This window comes from Hippocampus bargibanti, linkage group LG07 (assembly GCF_051943395.1).
Source record: "Hippocampus bargibanti isolate YZ-2025 linkage group LG07, ASM5194339v1, whole genome shotgun sequence".
NCBI classification, from domain to species: domain Eukaryota; kingdom Metazoa; phylum Chordata; class Actinopteri; order Syngnathiformes; family Syngnathidae; genus Hippocampus; species Hippocampus bargibanti.
In genome coordinates, this window is record NC_142740.1 from 14,352,202 (window position 1) to 14,374,013 (window position 21,812).

Below are 21,812 nucleotides of genomic sequence, written 5' to 3' on the forward strand. Positions count from 1 at the left end.
AATCGATTAAAGAATTTATTCCATGCCATTTTGAGGCAACATTGGGGAGAAACGATCACCAGAAAAGAGGCACAAAATGGCGACCACCTGTGTCCACCTCTGTTTCCACAGGCTGATAAATTCCTTATATGGAGCTTAGACACCCTCTTCTGGCGGCTTTTGGGTGCAACACAAGGTTTTCAGACCAAACAATACAGCAAAATACATTGTCGTGATGGAAGTATGCTACAATGCGTCTTTTTTTAACGGTCAGGGGCGGTCCTTTCATGACGTCACGTACGGACTCGTCACCAACTCAAAAACAAGACTTCCTGAATATTCAGAGCGAGTCTTAAAACGTAAAATATAGCTATATGCGGTGGAATCTTATTAATATACGCTCAGTAGAAGTCATTTGAAGCCATTTTACAAATTATGGACGCAACTTGTCCGGAGACGTCGGTTGTCCTTTAAAGTTTTTTGAAAGAAGCCATTCTTTGGCGGATGTTTTGTCTTAAGAGTGGAAAAATTGCATTATCATTCCTACTGCGATATGGCGGCAGCCAACTTCACAATATGCGCTTATCATTAACTCATTCACTGCCATTTCCGAATTTCTTGTCGGGGTGATGGGTGTGAATCAAACTGCAGTCACCCTCTGGCAATGTTTTTCCTTCCTGCAAGTGGGTGGCATTTGCCTTTTGTACAGCCACCCCCATTTCCATTGCAGATAATTCTACAACCAAGTCAGCTTGAAATCCATCTCTGCATTTTTCAGACCACTTTATCATCATATGGGTCGAAGGGGGTGCTGGAGCCTATCTCAGCCGTCTTCGGGCACTCGGCGGGGGACACCCTGAATTGGTTGCCAGCCAATCGCAGGGCACACAGAGACAAACAACCATTCACAGTCACACTCACACCTAGGAACAATTTAATGTTCTCATTGAGCCTGCCATGCATGTTTTTGGAATGTGGGAGGAAACCGGAGGTCCCGGAGAAAACCCACACAGGCCCGGAGAGAAACTGGCAAACCCCACACTGGAAGCCGGACCAGGTCTTGAACTCACGACCTCAGCACTGTGAATCCAGCATGCTAACCACTCGATTACCGAAGCTTGAAATAAACTTTTTTTTCTGATATAAGACGAGAGTCTAAGGGTTCTTACTCTGCATTGAATGTTTATGTAGTCCTAAAACTCAATATACTGACAAAAGACACAACATCCACCAAGAAATGACAAAAACCTGGCACTGGAGTGGACATATTTTTGCACACCTTCTGGCAGTGAATGAGTTAATTGACATCGTTTCCTTGCAGTGGTACACTGCAAGGAAAACTACTAATTTTCTGCTTTTTGCATCAAGTCAAGATGGCTTGTGCGCGTTGTTTGTGGAGCCTGATTGATGGGATATTTTAACCTTGCAGTCTATACTCTGCCTTTGAACTATCAAAGTTGGAATTCTCTCACTGTCGTCTGCCTGTCTCTTTAATGTTGAAACCACCTCCCCTCACTGCTGCGTTCTTGACCAATCATGCGGCTTTAACCGAAGACTGGGGGCGAGGAATAGAGGACAAAAACAGTCGGTTGCAATTTGGTTGTTAGAAGAACAGGCTCATACGCGAACGACACATCACTCATTGAGGCAGCTCCGTGTGCGAAAAAGTTCGTATGCCAAGGTAAAGTACGTATGCCAAGGTAAAATTTTCATAAATTTAACGGTCGTAAAACGAAAAGTTTGTAAGCCAAGGGGTTCGTAAACCGAGGGATCACTGTATCAATATGCTTTTTCTTTGATACTTGCACTATGCACAGTTATTTTATGAAACTTTGTGCAGTTACAGTTTTACAGTACATCTCAGTCTTCTGACATTTTTTATGATGCTTAGAATATCGTGTTTTTATGCTTTCACCCCCCCGCCCCCCAAACCCCATCCCCTTTCAAATTGCTGCTGTGGATTGCACATTTCCCCATTGTGGGACCATTAAAGGCTTTCTGATTCTGATTTTGATATCTCAAGGCATCATTGTACTGTAAGCCTTGTTCCAAGAACTGAAAATGTCCACCATTGAAATTGCTTGTGATGCTCAGATGGCTTTAATGTTTACTATAAAAAGGACAGTAGATATTTGGGCGGCATGAACGAAGCAAGGTAAAACGTGTGTCTGGTGAGGACCGTACTCACCTCTTGAGAGAGGAAAGGGATGATCTGAGCGCAGATGGCACTGAGACGCTTCACAATCTCCGCCTGTGATGGAGGCAAATGGAGGGAGTGAGTAAGTGAGAGAGCGGGCGGCTACTCGATCACATCGCATATGGCAAAGTGCACAATGAACACAGAGCATATGATACGCATTTACAGCACATTAAGCCTTCGCCGCATCAAAGAAACATGCTTCTAATGAGGGTGTGTCAGAAGAAGAACGCACGAGGTGGAACAGCGGCGGTTGAGAGCGCCTTTCAGAAACCTCACTCCTATATGTTTTTTGTCTTCATGCTCGTGCAACACCTTCATATTTTTATTTCCACTGACCGAACACTTCACGAGACGTTCCTACACACTGTAAAGCACAGCATTTCTTGTTTATTGACTGTTTGTAAATTAATCAGATAAATTACATTTTTATTTATATGTAACCCTTTCATGCACGCTTGAATCTGATCATGTATATATAAGTATATATAAAACAGTAAAGGACTAAATAAGTGGTTAAATATTTATTATTTCATAAACCATGCCTTTGAACAATATAATGTTCTCTAATTGAATTAAAAGAAGCAATCGTACTCAGATATTGTATTTTGCCTTGTCGTATACAGTGGGTATATAAAAAAATACGTCTACACATCCGGTACGTCAGGGGTAAAAAAAATTACAATAAATAATGACTGTTATTGTAGTTTAGATACAACCATTTTGTTTGGACTTTAGCAAGCATCATGGCACTTGACATGCTTGATTTGCTTTCATGGGCTGAATAAAATGATGGGGCGGGCTACATTTGGGACCTCGGGCCTTGACTTTGACACCGGTGCTGTATATCATTTTGCCTTTCAAAACAGTTCTTAAAAACACAAAAACACTGCAATCAAATTGATTGAGTACAAATTAGAGCACTCATGAAGTCCGGGAAAAGTTTTAGAATTATTAATCTTGCTTTCATTTGTCATATCACAAAAACATGCAGTTAGAGCATGGGTGTGTAGACTTGTTTATTTTTACATCTACCGTAGCTCCAGATTATGAAGGTGTTCCCAATAATGTACGGGGCCACTTGCCAGTCACTTTCTTAGGTGATAATCTAACCGACTATATTTGAGAAAGCAAATGAAAATGCACTCCGTTGCCCGAGAAATATTTTAACAATGTGTTCCTGTACCTACACAAATGTAGTTAGCATCCAGCGGCGCACACACGAACAGGCACACAAAGATTCTGCTGTATGTCTAATTCTATCCGTCTGAGTGCCCTCAGCCTCATTTTGTTGCCTTCCTCACTCAGCCGTTCTTTTTTTTTCTCTTTTTTTTCTACAACAGCTCTCACGCAGATCCATTTTAATGCCATTCACCCGCTACTTCCTCATTGCTCTCGCCTCCCTCACCTGCTACCACTCCCTTTGCTTTCGCTCATTTCTCTCTGTTTTGCCGTGGTATGCCCCCACCGCACCCCCCCGCTGCTCTTCCTTTTATTATTTTTGTTTTCATTTTCGGCCTCGCTCTTCATTACTTTCGCGATTCAATTTTCAAGATCCGCCTTTTTCCGGCCACAGGAGGATGCTGAGCGGAGGAGCGGGAAGACATGAAAGGAAAAGGGGGGGCTGTGATACAGAGCAGCAAGCTGAGGTTGGAAACACGTTTTTGCCACCACAAACATACTCATCTGTATGATGAGCCGGCCTGCCAATCAAAGCCAGTGTAGTCATGGCAGTCATTGCACATAGTTGCAGGGACCAGCCCTAATTATTTTATTCATTTAGTAGTGTGTCAGAGCCCCCCCCCCCGCCTCCATCTCCCGGGTTATGTTACAGTTTATACCTTGTGTGTGTGTGTGTGTGTGTGTGTGTGTGTGTGTGTGTGTGTGTGTGTGTGTGTGCGTGTGTGTGTGTGTGTGTGTGTGTGTGTGTGTGTGTGTGTGTGTGTGTGTGTCTTGAAAGGACAACCGACATCACTTTTTTGTTTCCTAACTGACATCAGAAAAACATTATATAGCATCTAAAATACCCAAATGATATTTTTAGTCAAATGCAAAACGCCAATAAAAATGACTTAAAGTGTCCAAAATCTGCAAAAAAATGAATCCGGAAGTGGCCAGTTTCAGAAGGTATTGTTCGTGACGTCACGCCAGTACGTTGTGCCTTGCTGGAGAATTAAAACAATGGCTTCAGATTCGGAGAAGATGCTTTCTTGTTACTCATCCAGTTATGAATATGATTCAAATAGTTCTGAAGAGGAAAGCATACATGTTTGCAATCGATTAAATAATTTATTCCGTGCCATTGTGAGGCAATAGGGGGGAAAATGTAGCACTAAAAAGAGGCAGAAAATGGCGACAAAGCTCTGTGTAAGGAATTTATCAGCCCGTTTCCACAGGCTGATTAATTCCTTACACGGAGCTTTGTCGCCCTCTTCTGCCTCTTTTTGGTGCAACACGAAGTTTTCAGACCAAACAAGTACAGCAAAATGCATTGACGTGATGGAAGGACTGCTATAATGTGTCCTTTTTTTCGGTCAGGGGCATTCTTTCAGTGACGTAACGTGAGGACTCGTCACCAACTCAAAAACAAGACTTCCGGAATATTCAGTGCGAGTCTTAAAACGTAAATTATAGCTATATGCGGTGGAATCTTTGTATAATACGCTCAGTAGAAGTCATTTCAAGCCATTTTACAAATTATGGAAACAACTTGTCCGGAGACGTCGGTTGTGCTTTAAGGGACATGGAAGGCCCATGGAATAAAATGAAGTGAATGATGAAAAATGACTATTTTCTAAATTTAACATCAGCCACCTGTCTCCTAAGATGCAACTGTTTGCTTTTAGAAGGATTTATCTAAATGGGTCAAAAATAACCCAAAATGGCCACTTTGAACCAAAACGACAGGCTTCCAAGTAACGGAAAGATACGATGGAAATTTTAAAAAGTATGGCGGCATCACATCATCAAATTGAAAGAAAAGAATCATGTCGGGATGGAAGTTTTGCTTGATATATAGAAAAGCCTGTGGGGATGTGAAAATTAGACCATCGTTTTTTTTTTTCTAGAATTGCTCACCGCATTGTGTTTCTGAGGCTAGACTTCTATTGGGTGTGTGTTTTAACTACACTGCAACGAGAAATGAACCAAGGCACAAGGGACTGACGTGGTTAAAGTAAGTGTGTACAGTCCACGTAGTTTAGTTCTTGATAATCATCTGAACAGAGGCTAACAAAGAATGCGTGTGTCAACAACATCTGCGAAACGAGCAAGCCTTTCTCCGATTTGGCAAACGCTCTCCGCAATCTGGAAACAATTCAATCAGGCAGGCCAAACTCTGATTGAAGACACAATAATGGGGCTGGAGCTACGTCATGTTCGCAACGGTGAGGACTTTAGCTTTGGCAAGTCAAGACGGGTTTATTTATACACAGCGATAAATGCACTAAAGTGTTTCTATGAGTTTCACTTCAATATAGAAATAATCTGAAGCAAAATTGAAAACTCATGGAGGGAGGAATAATTATTTGTAGTTTATTACTTATGCATTGTTCTCCATGAAGAATCAGAATTGTATATAATGTGTACTCTATGCAGTTTTTCGGAAAAATGTACAGTCAAACCTCAGGTTTTGAACGTCTCGGTTCTCATCCCATTCGGTTTTAAACCAAAAATGTCATATTTTTTATGCCCCGGAATACAACCGATATTTGGTTCTCAACCAAACTCAGTGCATCTGAATTAATCACTCGACTACCCTGCGCTTCCTTATATGTCACTTCCTGACCGATGCGTTAATATTGTTGTTGCAGACATATTTGGTTAAGATCTCCGGAATAGTATGATTTTAAAGCACACAGATGATGATTTGAAAAGTTAGTTTGCCCTGTGATTGCCCAAAGACAGCTGGGATAGGTGCCAACACGCCCCGTGGCAGACAGATAGAGTGCTTTTTAAGCAGATCTTAATGTTGATGTTAAAAATTGGTGAAAATAAAAAAATACAGTTTGTTGTTATGGAATTTTACACATGACCTGCTCTATTATTAAGTTTTTATCCGGGTTATGCTGTGAAATAGTTAAAAAGTTGTTTTCTAGACTGAACGGATAAAGATTTTTTTTTACATTGATTTAAATGGAAAGTGCTGTTTCGGTTTTTGAACAAATCGGTTTTCGAACAGGTTTCTGAAACGGATTCTGGCCTAAAACAGAGTATCACTGTACTTAGTTTTACAGATTTGTTTGTGAAGGCAGCGAGATTGCCAAATGGTGAGGGCTTATCGTAATGACAATTAAAAAATGAAAACAGAACCTCTAAATTTGTGATTTTTGTCAACACAGACCTTAGTAGGGTCTGACTACAGTATATATATTTTCTGTGCCTGGTGCAGATTCCAAAAAATTGGCAGAATGAAATTTTGCAAAAAAATAAATAATAATAAATAAATACTGTGGAAAAAAGTATCTTTGTTTTTTCACTGCCAGGCGATGTGCAAAAATATGTCCACTCCGTTCTAGGGTTTTTGTCATTTTCACTCAAATTGCAAGACCCACAGAATATTGAGTTTTATGACTACAGTACATAAACACTCAATGTAGCGTAAGAAACTCTCTACTTTCATCAGAAAAAACAGTTAAGTTATAGGGTTCTGGAGTTATCTGAGTTTGACATGGGAACGGCTGTGCAAAAGGCAAATGCGTGAGAGGGAAAGACCTTGCAAATTGCAAGCAATCTGACCTGCGTTTTATCTGAACCCCCAACCAAGAAAAAAAAAATGAACAAATTCGGGAATGGCGCTCCACGTCGTGCTTTTCAATTCCTGAATAAATTCGGGAATGGCTGTGAATAGGTTAATGCTTACAGCAAAATAGCTGAATAAAAATGTGTTTGGGCGGGGGACATGAAAGTCATCTCTGCCTTGTGTTTTCATGTTTGGAGAAAATAAATGGAAAAATCTTCCAATTTGTAATGATTTTTCAAGAGATTTTAAAGCCGTTTTAATGTAGGCTGGCTCTACTTGACAGTGACCTAGTTTGTGAGAGACAACATTTTCGGTCAAGATACTGAAAAATGAAAAGAATTATATTAAGCCAGGTGTCTCAGAAAAAAGGTTGTCAAACGTTATGATAGGGGGCAGTCATAGCAGCAATAGATTAAAAATTGTCTTTTTTTTTCCTTTTGTTTTGTTTTTGTTTTCCAGGGTTGGGTATGACTACTGGAAGAGCAACATGCTGGAGTGAAAGCATCCAAAAAAAGCCAGCGGGACTTTTGCACTATAATGAAAGTCATCTGGGCTGCAACCGAATGTGCACCAAGCCAGGTGTCACAGACATAAACAGAGATGCCCATCCACGGGGCTGCCAAAGCACAGCCATCAGGGAAATGCTGGCACTGGCTGGACAGGATGGAAGGATGAGCGGATGGAGGTAGGAACAGATACAAAGAAGAGAAAGACAAGTGGAAGCAAAAGGGGGGTGGGGGATGATGGGGGTCGATAAACACCTGAGGGCAGATAAGCTGCCAACTGCAAAGAGAGAGAGAGAGTAAAAGGAGGAGCAAGATAAAGCAGCTTGAAGTCAATTTCGGATTTTTAAAAAATGTTGGCCAGGAAACAAAGAGTACAGCAGCTTCTCAGCGAACAAGTATTCTGTTCATTTCGTGAAAAAAAAAAATACAGGAAGGATATAAGCTAAATAATTCAAGGAAGTGAGGAGAAAGTAAGAAATAGTTCCAGGACAAGGACACACTGTTCTTGAAGCTGTGATACATGTTTGTCATGTCTCAGCCTGCAATGCACACGTTCCACAATGACAGACAGACAGCACGCTTGCACTTATCTTGTTTGCTCACAGTTATAATGACCTGAGAGCAAACAATAATCACATCCAAAAAGCCTTTTTTTGTGTGTGCAAGGGTTACACACACACACACCAGCATTTAAACGGCACATTCAAAGATGTAAGCTGCGGTTTTAGCACTAGTGTGGTTGTGAAAAAGAACAGCGAGGATGTGAAACAACTTGTCACTGTTAATTTAAGAATGTCAACTATTTGCGTTGGCAGCAATGCACACATATCGGCAAAAATAAATAATAAAAATAACAAATAAAAAAACAAAAATTCCAATGTGCGTTGTGCCAACTCGTGCTTATAAAACTAAACAACATTCAACTTGTTAGGGTTCGCATCGCATTCCCGGGAGTTCCGACTGTGCTTTGCAAACAGTGCCATTGATTTCAGGGTCATTTTGAAACAGATAAAATGACAACCTTTGTGGTGCAATTTGATTGATTGCTGCTTTTTGCTGTCAACCTTGGTTTGGAAAAAGTACAAAATAGACCACTTTTTAGGGAAGGGCGGTCATGAATTAGGTAAATATGAATGGGTTGAATTTGTTTACATAGCAGATGAGATTTGGTACAGATGCTTGATTGTAATTTTCACAACCACATGTTCCATGATGCCGGTTGACTTCCAAGTGGCTCTAACTTCAAAACAATTTTCACATTGCAGTAATGGAATGTGAATAAATGTGTCAATCAACTCACCCACCCATTTTTTATATCTCTTTATGTTCTTCACGGACGCTGGAAAGAAGCTTCACCTCTGGGTGATTTCGGTTAACAATTTCGAGCTATCATATGCTTTTAAGAAAATGAAAGTTTCAAAACCACTGAAACTCATTTGTACTCTTTTGCATTCGACTCAGCATGATTCCAACTTGATCATTGTTTTACTCCCTAGTGTTTTCTACTATCTTTGTGACTGCTTTACTTCCTGCATATGATGGTTGTCCATGTTAAGCGCTTTGTTACAGCTTCAGCTATATACAGTAGCTACCATTTTTTTTTTTATTAAACATATAGCAAATGGTATAGGTAAAAAATATCGTGGCAAATTAGCATTATCTGTACTTCCATTCCAAACAGAGGACTCCGGTTCTTTGTACTGATGGTTAATTCTTTACTGTGATTTCACTTGCATGCTGAATCACCAACGGCACCACCACCGTAGAACACTTTGTCCGCTTTCTGTAGCAAATAGAAGTATTTGGTCTTTGTCCTTTTGTCTTTTCCTTGCTAAACAGTACAGCGATAAAGCATGTCGATTCTCGCCGTCTTCTCAGTAAAAGGAAACTTAAATTACGAAGAGCGGAAAGTAAATCTGTACCGGAAGTGAGAACAACCCAACGTAATGGCAATAAAATAAAGCACAGCCATCTGCTGGTCAACTATGGGATAGCAGTCATAAACAAATGTATCAGCTGCAGTTACATTATCTATCTGTCTGAGATCAAAGTCTCTGCATGGGACTCATTTGAGGAAAATTTACTGCTTCAAAATAGCAGCCCTGGAATTCACCCAAAATGGCTGCTTCAAACCAAAATGGCTGACCTGTTGAATTTTATGCATGGATGCTTCAGATTTTTCGCTTAATTTATGATGATAATCACGATAAATACAGCAGTTGGTGAACTTTTGTTTCAATTCAAAATGAACACTAGGTTTTGGGTGTTCCATTTTAATTGTCTGTTTGTCAATTTCCTTAAGCATACAAAACTTTTCCACACCGGTCACCGCGATATTATGCCGTGTTTGAAAGGTCATGCACAGCTGCGGATTGCCATGATTTTGTCAAACAAGGAGAGGGATTTTATAGGAGGAGGTCTGTTTTCACACCAGCGCCTGGCCCGGTGGACCAAAATCACACCCGGAGTGGAAAAGCTCTGCGGAGCTTACTTTGCCATCTCTCATATTTCCCCTTTCCTTCCTCCTCTGCCCACATCATTAAAAAAAAAACCTGAATGCAAATTTTACACATGCTTGTCATCTTTGCAACGGCTGTCAAAATAAATGCATTCTAGGAAAGGTTTGGCAAGTGTGGGGGGAAAGAAAAGGAAAGTAAGACAGGTGGAAAGGAAAGATAGACTTGTGGGTATGTATGTTTGGAAAAAGTCAACAACAGCTGCGTACAATGGCATCTGTATAGTTGTCACGTGGGAAAAAAGGAGTTGATGACAGGGAGAAAATAGGAGGGGCATATCTTATTGGATATGATTTGTGAAAATATACCAAAATAGTCATGAAACAAAATGTATTGAAAAATTTAGTAAACAACTAACTAATATTATTTATTTATTTATATTCACTGTATATTATTTAGTAATATTTATTTTGACTTCAAGTTGGCGCTGCGAAAGTGGCTGCATTTACAGCAGCTCCAATATTTTGTTCTTCTTTTTACTTTCCTCTTCCTTTCAAAATTTCGCTGCTATGAATTGTGAATTTCTCCTCTGTGAGACCAATCAAGATTTATCTCATCTCATCTCATCTCATCTCATCTCATCTCATCTCATCTCATCTCATCTCATCTAATCTAATTTAATCTACCGTATTTTCAGGTGTATAACACGCACCCAAATCCTTCATTTTCTTCAAAAGATGACCCTGCACCTTATACGCAGGTGTGCCTTATATGTGAAATAATATTGAGCCACAACAGGTCTCACTATTACTGTCAGCAGCCACCGACTCCATTTTCCCACTGTCGAAAAAGTAGTGCATAAACCTAGCCTCTACTATAGCGCCTTATTTGGTGTGCCTTATATTTGGAAAACTTTTCTAGATTTATACATTATATTGGATTTTTTTTTTCATTCAATGAAGGTGCACTTTATAGTCCAGTGCACCTTATCTATATAAAGCGCACTGTACTGTAAAGTGCACCTTCATTGAATGAAAAAAAATACACCATTCATTTGTGGTGTGCTTTATACTCTGGTGCGCCTAATAGTCCAGAAAATACACTAATCTAATCTAATCTAATCTAATCTAATCTAATCAAAAAAAAAAAACCCAATTACAGAGAACATTACTAGCACAGGCGCTGCTATGGACAAAATGCCTAAACCCAGACACTCGCGCGGACTCACAGTGAAGTCAAACCAGTCGCATATTGACAGAAGAAGAAACGCGGTACAAGTTATAGATAGAAGAAGACCCATTCTAAAATGTCACGGGAAAGACTTCTTGTGAAAAATTAGCTTTGTGTTTGGCCTTCGACTCCGACATCGGCTAATAGCGCTTGAATTCCTTCATCTTGCCAATAAAGCTATCTTAGTTTCAACATGATTAGCGTCCGGGTGCTAATAGCTCGGAGCCCGGCGGGCTAAGAGGGCCTTCCATCAAAGACGGTCCGTTGACTCACTCAAAGTTTATGTGAAGGAAAGGTGGGCGGTTTCATCCCACTCACTGACTTGAAAAATCGCTACCATCTTTTTCTATTTTCTGCCACAAGCTGCTCTCCTCCTTGTGATCGACTGCTACAGCAAACACTCTTGACCCTGCGGGAGTTGAGGCTTGTTCTTGACGGCCACCTTTTACTTGCCCTAGAAATGGGGATATGGGGAGGAGGGGGCTATCAAATAAATGCCAGAGAATGTCAAATCAATCTGAGGAATTGAAATCACGCAGGTATGTGAATAGACTGCGGGTCGGAGGAATAAAATAAGTCTTCGGAAGACATTTTGTTTGGCAACGGTGCTCGAATAGCATGATGAGTAGGTAATTATCTTGGATTGGGCTCATTGTCATTATGCGTGATGGTTGGCTGGCTGTTTCCCATCCCCATGATATCTCGATGACATTAAAATGATGCTACATTTCTATTTTTTTAAACTATCACCAGTTTCCTCTCACCAGCACGTAAGATTCTAAATTGTCCATAGTTGTGACTGTTGGAACGTGCCCTGTGATTAGCTGTCCACCAGTCCAGGACGTGCCGCTGAATCTTGCCAAAAGTCATTTGGGATAGGCTCCAGCTTCGCGTCGATCCAAATGAGGACAAGCGCGAAAGAAAATGAATGGATGGTCCCTGTGTAAACATTGAAATTGGCTGTCCTTCGAAATGGAAGACCTTCATGTTTAGCGGAAGTGCATGAATTTGTATTCAGAACCACCGGCTAAGGTAGGTCGGTCCCGATTTCCAAAATAGAACATATTTCAAAAGGGAAAGAGAGTCGAGACAAAAGTCGACTCCATCAACAAATGAATGTGATTGAAAATGATGCCTCGCTGGGATGTATTTGGAAGTGTGTCATGTCCAAATGTCCTGCTCATCCAAAAGCTTCTGTCAAAGCATCAGAAGGCCTCGGTGCGAAATTGACTGGCAAGGCATCAAGAAGGAACAAGTTAGGCCATAGTGGTTGATAACGTTGTAAATTTGGGGTCGTGCAATATTAGTCTTCTTCTTTTCAGTGACCTCCATCTTCAGAGGTTCGATCCGCATGTTTGTTTCGGCCAAGCTTTTACGTCGGATGCTCTTCCTGACCGGCACAAGAAGACTTATGTCCCTTTGTGACTACAGAACAAGCAACTCACTCAGTAAAAGGCTCCCAAACACAAAATGGTCATCGGCACAGCAACATTCAAAAAAGCAAAACTATACTCACCATTTGATGACAACGCTCATAATCCCCAAAGTGTAGTTTCTTTTAGAAGTATAGTTTGGGATCAGGGAGGGGGGTTATGATGGTTGCCAGATTAGCGCATCGCTTTGCAGTGCAGAATCTGTCTTCGGTCTCCTTGTGTGCATTTTGAATGCCTGGGTGGGTTTTCTCTGGGTAGTGCATTTTCCTCCCACATTCCAAAAATATTCATGGCAGGCTGATTGAACACTCAAAATTGTTCCTTGATGTGACTGTGAATGGTTGTTCATCTCTGGTTGTTCATCTCTGTGTACCCCATGATTAGCTTGCAACCAGTTCAGGGTGTCCCCCAACAACTGCCCAAAGACGGCATGGGTAGACTCCATCCCACCCGCCCCCCTTGTGAGGCTAACGGGGTTGGAAAAAATAGATAGGGTACGTTTAGTGTTTAAACGAGTCATATAAGGCAATTGTAAACATTTTGAGGGGGGGTGTCTACAAATTGTTATTGGTGGCAGGTCTTGGCAATCACAACAATGGTGGAATACAGTGCAGTTGTTGTTTACAGCCTTTTTTGTGTATGTATATGTAAAATAACTAAATACATAAAGGAACAAATAAATACATACATAAATGAACAAACTACTAAATAGACAAATAAATAAATACATATATAAATACAGTACATACATAAATAAACAAACTAATAAATAGACAAATACATAGATTAAGAAAAAAATCAATAAAGAACACATAAAGAAATAAATACATAAATACATGAATAAATGAACACATAAATAAATAAGCATATTCATAAGCAAATGAATAAACACACAAACAAACAAATAAATAAATAAATAAATACATACATACAGTAAAGTCTCGTTATATCGATATTCTCGGGAGACGGAAAAAATATCAATATAACCGGACTATCAATATATCCGATCCTGCGGCATGTAAATTTTCTCCTTGCGATCATAGAAATAGTATCGTAATAAGCAGTACTATCGATATAACCGATATCGATATAACGAGACTTTACTGTACATACATACATACATACATAAAAAATACTAAATAGACACAAATAACTACACTAATAAACAAATAAATAAATACATAAATAAATGAAACAAATAAATACATAAATAAACAACTAAATAAAAGAAAGAAAGAAAGAAAGAAAGAAACAAACACACAATGAAATAAATAAATAAATAAATACATAAATAAAACATGCCCCTTTTTATGAGCGGTGTTGTGAGAATACTGTCGTCTCTATGCAAACGCACAGTGAATCTTATCTAATCCCCCCGTTTGCAAGCCGGCCCACGTTCGCCCTGTGTCAGTAAAAGAAAGGTCAACATTCGTCGCCAGTTACGCTCTAATCAGACACTGATTTGTGTTTGAGGCTCAACGCAGTTCAGTGACATCAGCTCCTTCTTCTTCTCCTTTTTTTTTTTTGCCTCTCATCATTCGCTTCTCTTGGTTCATTTTCATTCACACTTGGACTTGCTCCTCAGTCTCTCTGCCTGCCCTCTTTTTCCTTCTTTTGCATCACCCCCTCGCCTCCCACCCTCATCCCTTGCCTCGTTTTCCCCTTCTTTCCTCTGGGCAGCGTGCCAGCTCGTCTTTCCCTGGCATGACGCCACCTTCTCATCCTCCAAACCCTCCGACACAACCCCTTCCCCACCCCCTGTACCACCACCATCACCACCACTACCACCATCGCTCGCTTCTGATTGATGGCCCTGCTGTTATGGAAAGAGGAGAAGGGGAATAGGAAGGAAGGGGGAAAATGCAAACGCCAAAACACACACACACCAAAGCACTAACAATCAGACACACGCAGCACGTATAAATACAGCTAAACACACAAAAAAATGACGCACGCACACACAGCAGCCAAGAAGGGTGCACACAGAAAAGCAATCCAAACAGAGTAGAGAAGTGCCCACATAGTACAAAGAGCTGTGTGCAGAGCAAGCAAAGCCTCCCAGCATGAAAGCGACAAATGCGCGCACACACACACACACACACACACACACACACACACACACACACACACACACACACACACACACACACACACACGCACACGCACACGCACACGCACACGCACACACACACACACACACACACACACACACACACACACACACATACACTAAAAGACGAAAAGTCGACCAGGCAGGAAAATGAAATGTTTAGGCAAGAAAATAGTTGCAGACAAAGTCGAGAGAGCTGAAAAGAAGTCGAGCGTGTGATGAGGGAAGTTCTGTAGATGGGAGATTTTCATGTCATGTCGAGACTCTTTGAATGTAGCTGCTTTGATCTACCCAAAACAAACAACGCGGGGTCTGGTCACGTGATTCCATTGGGTGAATGTGCCTGTGAAACCTGATTGGTTGTTGGAAGTGAAGATACCCTCAAAATGGCCAAAGAATAAAACCAAAACGGAAAGAAAGCACCATTCAGAGGGTACTTTCAAAACATCGTGGTGGTGTTATCAATTTTTTGCCCTGATAATGACGACAATGTCCGATTAAGCGTGCGAGTAAAGACAGCTGAAGACGCCTCTAAAAACACAAACAGTGCAGTAAACACAAGCAAATTGATTTTTCTTGGGCATGCGAGTGTCAGACCCAAATGTTGCGGTTCGCGGTTCGCCAGTGGTGGTTGCAGTCTAACAAGCTTGCCCCCCCAAAGTATCCCCTCTCTCTTTCTCTTTCTTTCTCTCTCTGTCTCACTCTCTCTCTCTCCCACTGTATTTCTGGCTGTACCGTTCTCTGTCTCTCTTTCTCTCACTGTCTCTATCACTCTCCCACTCTCTCGTTGTCGCTTACACTGTCTCTCTCTCTCTCCTTCTTGTCTCTCTTTCTCCCACTGTCTCACTCTCTCTGTGGTTTAGTATCTAGGAGAGAGAAGTAAGGAGAGAGAGTAAGGAGAGGAGTAGCAGTACCGTACATTGCAGGAGTTTCTGAAAATTTACAAAGAGTCCTTTGGCAACACAAAATGCCTACTTATTTCAAACCGCTAAACACTTGAAGGCAAAAATTAGTGCATCCAAAAGATAGGCTGCCAAATGAAAAGCAAAGTAATGTAGTTTATTCAATACATTGTAAGAATGAAAATTGTAAAGAGCAGTACATTGGGGAGACTAAACAAATTCTCAAAAAAAAAGACTATCAACATTGCAGGGATAATACTAGTGGGCTTCAATCAGCAGTACATATGCACCTAAAAGCTAGCAACCACTCATTTGACGACAATGAGGTTAAAATCTTAGCGAAATAACATAGATGGTTTGAAAGGGGGGTAAAAGAAGCGATTTTCATAAAACAGTAAAATCCTTCCCTAAACCGGCATGGTGGGGAGATGTTCAATTTGGATCGTGCGTACAACAGATTGCTTAGGCAACATAGGCTTAGTTATGCCGATGAGGTGATACCAGAGCAAATGGGGCAATCAGGCCAGTCGTAGACCTCATACTCAGGCCGGACAATAGAAGTAATCAGTTAGGACAATAGAAGTAATCAGTGGAGCCGCAGGGAGTAGTCCTCTGCTCCCCCCAACCTGAGAGAAGGCACCTATCCTATCATAGCAGAGTCCGGCACCGCCACGTCTGGACAGTAGGGATATATATTGGGCCGAAACTACCAGTCAGACTTTAGTTCGTTGACGAAGCATCCTGGATAAGAAGCGAAACGTCCGGCAACTTCAGAGAAGTACAGATGACGGCTGAAGAAACCATTTCATCGATGGACCACTCCTGTACGACTGAGAGCTTACACAAACGTAATGAAGTACAATGCAGCACTTTTTTTTTGTCAGCTCGTGTTGGTGTGAGATGAGACCATCCGTCGCTTTTGCTCTTCTGATGCTTCTAGTCATCATGTTTCAATGAGATGTTCCTTCATTAGGTTTCTTTTCATTTTTGACATTGATTTAATGGTGTTTAGAGAAAAGAAGTAAATGTGAAATTCTGGACATCAAAGTATAACACACACACACACACGTTTTTATCACTAGGTGGGGTGTGCAGATACGCACATAAAATCTCCTCTCACAAAGTGACAAAGCCATTATATTAAAAGGCTAGCGCGACGGGAATTCCACTTTCCCTTCAGTTAATTTCTCTCGCATCACATTTTTCGCTTCCCTTTTTCTTTCTCTCATTGCTTTTGCCCACCGCGTTAATTTGTCTCACCTCTAAAGCGTTCCATCCTGCTCCATCTCTCTATGCCTCATTATTCACAAATGAGCTCTTTGCATGCACGTGTGTGAGCAGCGGGACACACACACATGCACAATCCAGAGAAAGAGAGTGAGAAAGAGAGAGAGAGAGAGAGAGAGAGAGAGAGAGAGAGAGAGAGAGAGAGAGAGAGAGAGAGAGAGAGTGAGAGAGAGAGAGAGAGAGAGAGAGAGAGAGAGAGAGAGAGAGAGAGAGAGAGAGAGAGAGAGAGAGATCAAAGCTGCACACAAGAGAGCACACAGACGCTGCAACACGTGCAAAGAGAGTCGTCACACATCAGTGATCAGAGAGAGAGTGCAAATAAACAGCAGAAACGCACGCAGTCATCTGACCACTCTGGAGCTTACTTGACCCACATACGCAGGCTGGCGCTCATCTTGCTCTTTCAAATAATTTCAAAATAACGTATTAACCCTTTCGGGGACAGCGGTGATGACGGTGGACGGCTTATCGTGTTATCGAGTTATAGGGTGCATAAAAGGGTTAATAACAATAAATGGGGTTTTATCAAGTGGCTTGGTGGGGGAAGTGACACAGGAAGTGAGAAGGGAGTGAGACTGAGGAGGGGTCAGGGTGGGGGGGGGAGGACGCAGAGTGAGCGAGAGATAGAAAAAGTCCAATCTTATTATGAAGAGATGTCTCAAGTGGAAATTGAAAGCATCTCTCGCTCCCTCCTACTTATTCCTTCTCCTAGTCTCTCTCTCTCTCTCTCTCTCTCTCTCTCTCTCTCTCTCTCTCTCTCTCTCTCTCTCTCTCTCTCTCTCTCTCTCTCTCTCTCTCTCTCTCTCTCTCTCTCTCTCTCTCTCTCTCTCTCTCTCTCTCTCTCTCTCTCTCTCTCTCTCTCTCTCTCTCTCTCTCTCTCTCTGTGTCTGTCTGTCTGTCTGTCTCTGTCTGTCTCTCTCTGTGCCTGTCTGTCTGTCTGTCTGTCGCTCTGTCTGTCTGTCTGTCTGTCTGTTTCTCTGTCTGTCTCTCTCTCTCTCTCTCTTGCTCTCTGTTTCTCTGTCTGTCTGTCTCTCTCTCCTCTCTCGCTGTCTCTCTCTCTGTCTGTCCGTCTGTCTGTCTTTGTCTGTCTCTCTCTCTGTTTCTCTCTCTCTGCCTCTCTGTCTCTCTGTCTCTCTCTCTCTCCCTCTCTCTTTGTCTGTCATTCTCTTTGTCTGTCTGTCTGTCTGTCTGTCTGTCTCTCTCTCTCTCTCTCTCTCTCTCTCTCTCTCTCTCTCTCTCTCTCTCTCTCTCTCTCTCTCTCTCTCTCTCTCTCTCTCTCTCTCTCTCTCTCTCTCTCTCTCTCTCTCTCTCTCTGTCTCGCGTTCTCTCTCTTTCTCTCTCTAAGGATTCCGGTATTGCAAGATTTCTTTTTCAAAATTTGAAAAACATCACACTTGCCAATTTGTCTGTGTCATCTCTCAGTCGTACAGGAGTGGTCATTCGATGGAAAGGTTTCTTCCAACATCTTCAAAGAAGTACAGATGATGGCTGAAGAAACCTTTTCACCGACTTGCCAATTTGACATTTCCGAGCAGATTTTAGCAAGGCTCATGAAAATTGAAACATGATTTGCTTTTGTGGGGTACATTATCGCTGGCCTGTGGTGTATGTGATTAATTCTGCCACCCCTCGTAGTTATTGTCTCGCACGGTTGTCTCCCCCATTGGCCAGCTGAGGACATTCTATTCACCATACGTCCCCTTGAAGGCAGTTTCTGATGACAAGGAGGAAATATCTTATTCCCCTGTCGCACCACTTGTTCTTTTTTTCCCGAGCTGCACTTCAGTAGGCTATGAGTACTTTAGACCGCTTCAGCAAAGCCATCTCATTCATGCAGTCACCACACTCCTCAAGGCGGAACAAGACGCACAACCAGAGCCATTCGAGCAACTCATTGGAGCCGCGCTGTATGTTTGAATTTCAAAGTCTGAGCACATAGGGCGTGGGGGGAGGGGGGAGGGGGAGGGGGGGGGGGGGGGGGGGAGAGAACGAGCGATGACTTGTGGGGAGAGAGTCGCATCACGCACGCTGGAGTAGGAGGACATTTGTAGCATCACCGGAATATATGAGACAGATGGTGTGGCGGGTTATTTATCCCGTGTTGGTCAAATTTTAAAGTGGAAAAAGAGAAGATAAGAAGCAAGAGTACTGAGTGAAATATTGGGGGGGGGGGGGGGGGTTACAGCTCAATTAATGCTGGCGCACGTGATGGCCACGCCGCTCATGCTGATTAGCATGAGGAAGACAGAGACTGATAACAGGATGTTAAAGAGGAAGCTGAAAGGAGGAGAGGAAATAAGAGCAGATATTGTTCAATCTATTCATGATTCATTACATTGCAGTCCAGCTCCTTGAAGTATCTTTCTCACTCTACCCCCCACACCCTCGCTCCTCCATTCCTGCAACCTCCACCACTTTCTTTTCCAGCTTCATCTCATTTGATCTCTTCTCAGAGGTCTTTATTATCAATTGCCCCTTCATCTTCATCCTTCCTGTTTACCATCCCCTCTTTCATCCTTCTAATTTATCTTGATCCTTTTACACATTTCTTCATTATCGGATTTATTTCCCCGGACAAAGTGGGTAGCTTCAAAGTTTGCTTTTTTTTCTTGCTGATGCTTACATGATGTGAAAATGGAACAAAACGCAGGGACCTCAGTTCACCATGCCCCACCTTCCTATCCCGGCATTCATTTTCTGTAATTTTATAACGCTATAGTGTTTCATTTTCGGGAACAAAAACGGAATCTCACATGAAAAAAATGAAATGGAAAAAAAAAATTGATTTGGACGCACAAAACTTAGAGATAGAAAATCTGAACTAACATAAAGTTGAAATCTTACGATAATTAAGTCATGTCGAAAATAATTCATTTTGTGAAAAAAATGACAAAAAAAGTATAAAAAGTAATTTTGAAATGGGTCGTTATTTTGGCAGAGAAAATGCTGCAGATAAAAATGACCATTTAAAAAAAATCATGAATAAAATTGTAATTTGACAAACACAGTCATTCTTTTACAATAATATAGTCATTATTGGATGAGAAAAAAGCTTGAATCTTTTGACAACACAGAGATAACTGTATGACAATATGGAAGTATGATAATCTTACATTTACAGGAACAAAGTTGTAGTCATTATTTTAAGATAATCAAAAAAAATCTACTTCTAATGAAATCATTAATTATGTTTGTTTGTAAATGTCTCATTCTTTACAAGAATTAAATATTTTTTTTGGAAAGAGTTGTTGGAATCCAAATCGTACCAAGGAAAAGAACATTTCATCACAATAAAGTAGTCATCTCCCAAGAATAAAAATGTGATTTTCAATAACATTGTTGCCGTTTTCCAGGGGGAAAAAAGTGAAAAATCATTATTTGTCCACAATTTATTTTGCAGCAGTAATAATCCCTCTCGCCTCCCCCCCAATTTAAACACTCAATCCCTTTTTTTTTTTTGCTGCGGTGTGCGTTTTATTTTTTATTTTTTATTTTTTTTTGGAGGGGGGGTCTATTTTTCTATTTTCAATTCGCAACCACAAAAATCAATGCCAGATGAGAACAAAAAAAAAACAGTCATAATTTACTCGACTTGGCAACAAGACAAACAATATGTGACTGTTTCAATCCCTAAAGTGTGTATGTGCGTGAGTGTGTTTAAAATGCGGTTTGACAATTCAAATGTTCTTCCCACGTCGCCCCATTTGAGAGTTTGCTTCCCTTGTGTTTTTCTGTCAAGACTCATGTCTGCTGTCAGCTTTTGGAATCGATCCGACCTATCTATCTGTCACCGGAAGTGTGCATGTGTGTCGCTTCATGAGTCCAACCAAGCCATCATTACAAAGTCATTCGTGCCTTTTCCTTTTTCCAAAACGTGGCTCATGTTTGTGGTTGCAGACCAGAGAGGAACTTATTTTGGGGGCAAATACAGTGCAGGGAGATGAACTCGAAGGGAAAGTTGGAATGGATATTTGTATATTTTTGTGCAACCTTGATTTTCGCCTTTGAAGGACAGTAGACAGCCTATCATGTTTTCATTATTGGCGTAGGAAAGCCAAAAGTGGTGAGGTGACACACTCATCACTTGTGCTTTCTCCTGACACAACATAAACGTCATTCGCTCTGCGCGTCACATATTACAATCCTTTTTCTTTTTTCTTTTTGCAGTAAATTAGTTCGCAGTATGTCTCCCAAGAAAGTCGACCGTGATTGATTGCGCTATTAGGAAACCCTGATGTCAGCTGAGTGCTTGCTGGTTAGGTAAGCCTTCCTGATTCCCTGCTGCTCGAGCTGCGGCGCAGGGCTGAGAGAAAGAGGGGAACGCCGAGGCACTCTGTTGCCCCCGACATTTGAGGGCGGGCGGGCGGACGAGTGGAATGACAGAAAGACGGAAGGACGGACGGACAGAGGGAGATGGATGGATGGATGGATGGATGGGTGGGTGGATGGATGGATAGATAGATAGATAGATAGATAGATAGATAGATAGATAGATAGATAGATAGATAGATAGAAAGATAGATAGATAGATAGATAGATAGATAGATAGATAGATAGATAGATAGATAGATAGATAGATAGATAGATAGATAGATAGATTAAAAAAGATAGATACAAAATAGATAAATATATAAACACATAAATACATACATATTCAAACACAGTAATTAATTATTGGTGTAATTAATTGGGTAAGTAATTAATTAAACAAATCAAATGAAACTGTCATGATCTGGTTGGCGACCAATGGGGGACGCTGTCGGCCCCGCCTGCACCTGCACAGGTGCTGGTCGTCCCGATCAGATTGGCGACCAGCGGGTAGAGACGTCAGCCCTGCCGGCAGCCTCGCAGGTGCTGGTCGTTAAAATCAATGACACTTAAAAGGACACCTGGCACGATCATCCGGTGCCGATTCATTGTTTGTTTGCTGCTTGGTTGCGGCATGCATCGTGTACGTGTTTGTTTAACCTT

At 41.4% G+C, this 21,812-nt stretch overlaps 1 protein-coding gene across 1 annotated transcript in view; it reads right to left on the reverse strand.

The window, feature by feature from the left end:
• tle2b (TLE family member 2, transcriptional corepressor b) overlaps nucleotides 1-21,812 on the reverse strand; it is an 87,227-nt gene that overhangs the window by 30,786 nt on the left and 34,629 nt on the right. Inside the window, exon 5 of the mRNA XM_089000432.1 lies at nucleotides 2,168-2,230. Within this exon, the coding sequence (XP_088856558.1) occupies nucleotides 2,168-2,230 (63 nt within the window). The remainder of the gene's footprint in view (nucleotides 1-2,167; nucleotides 2,231-21,812) is intronic.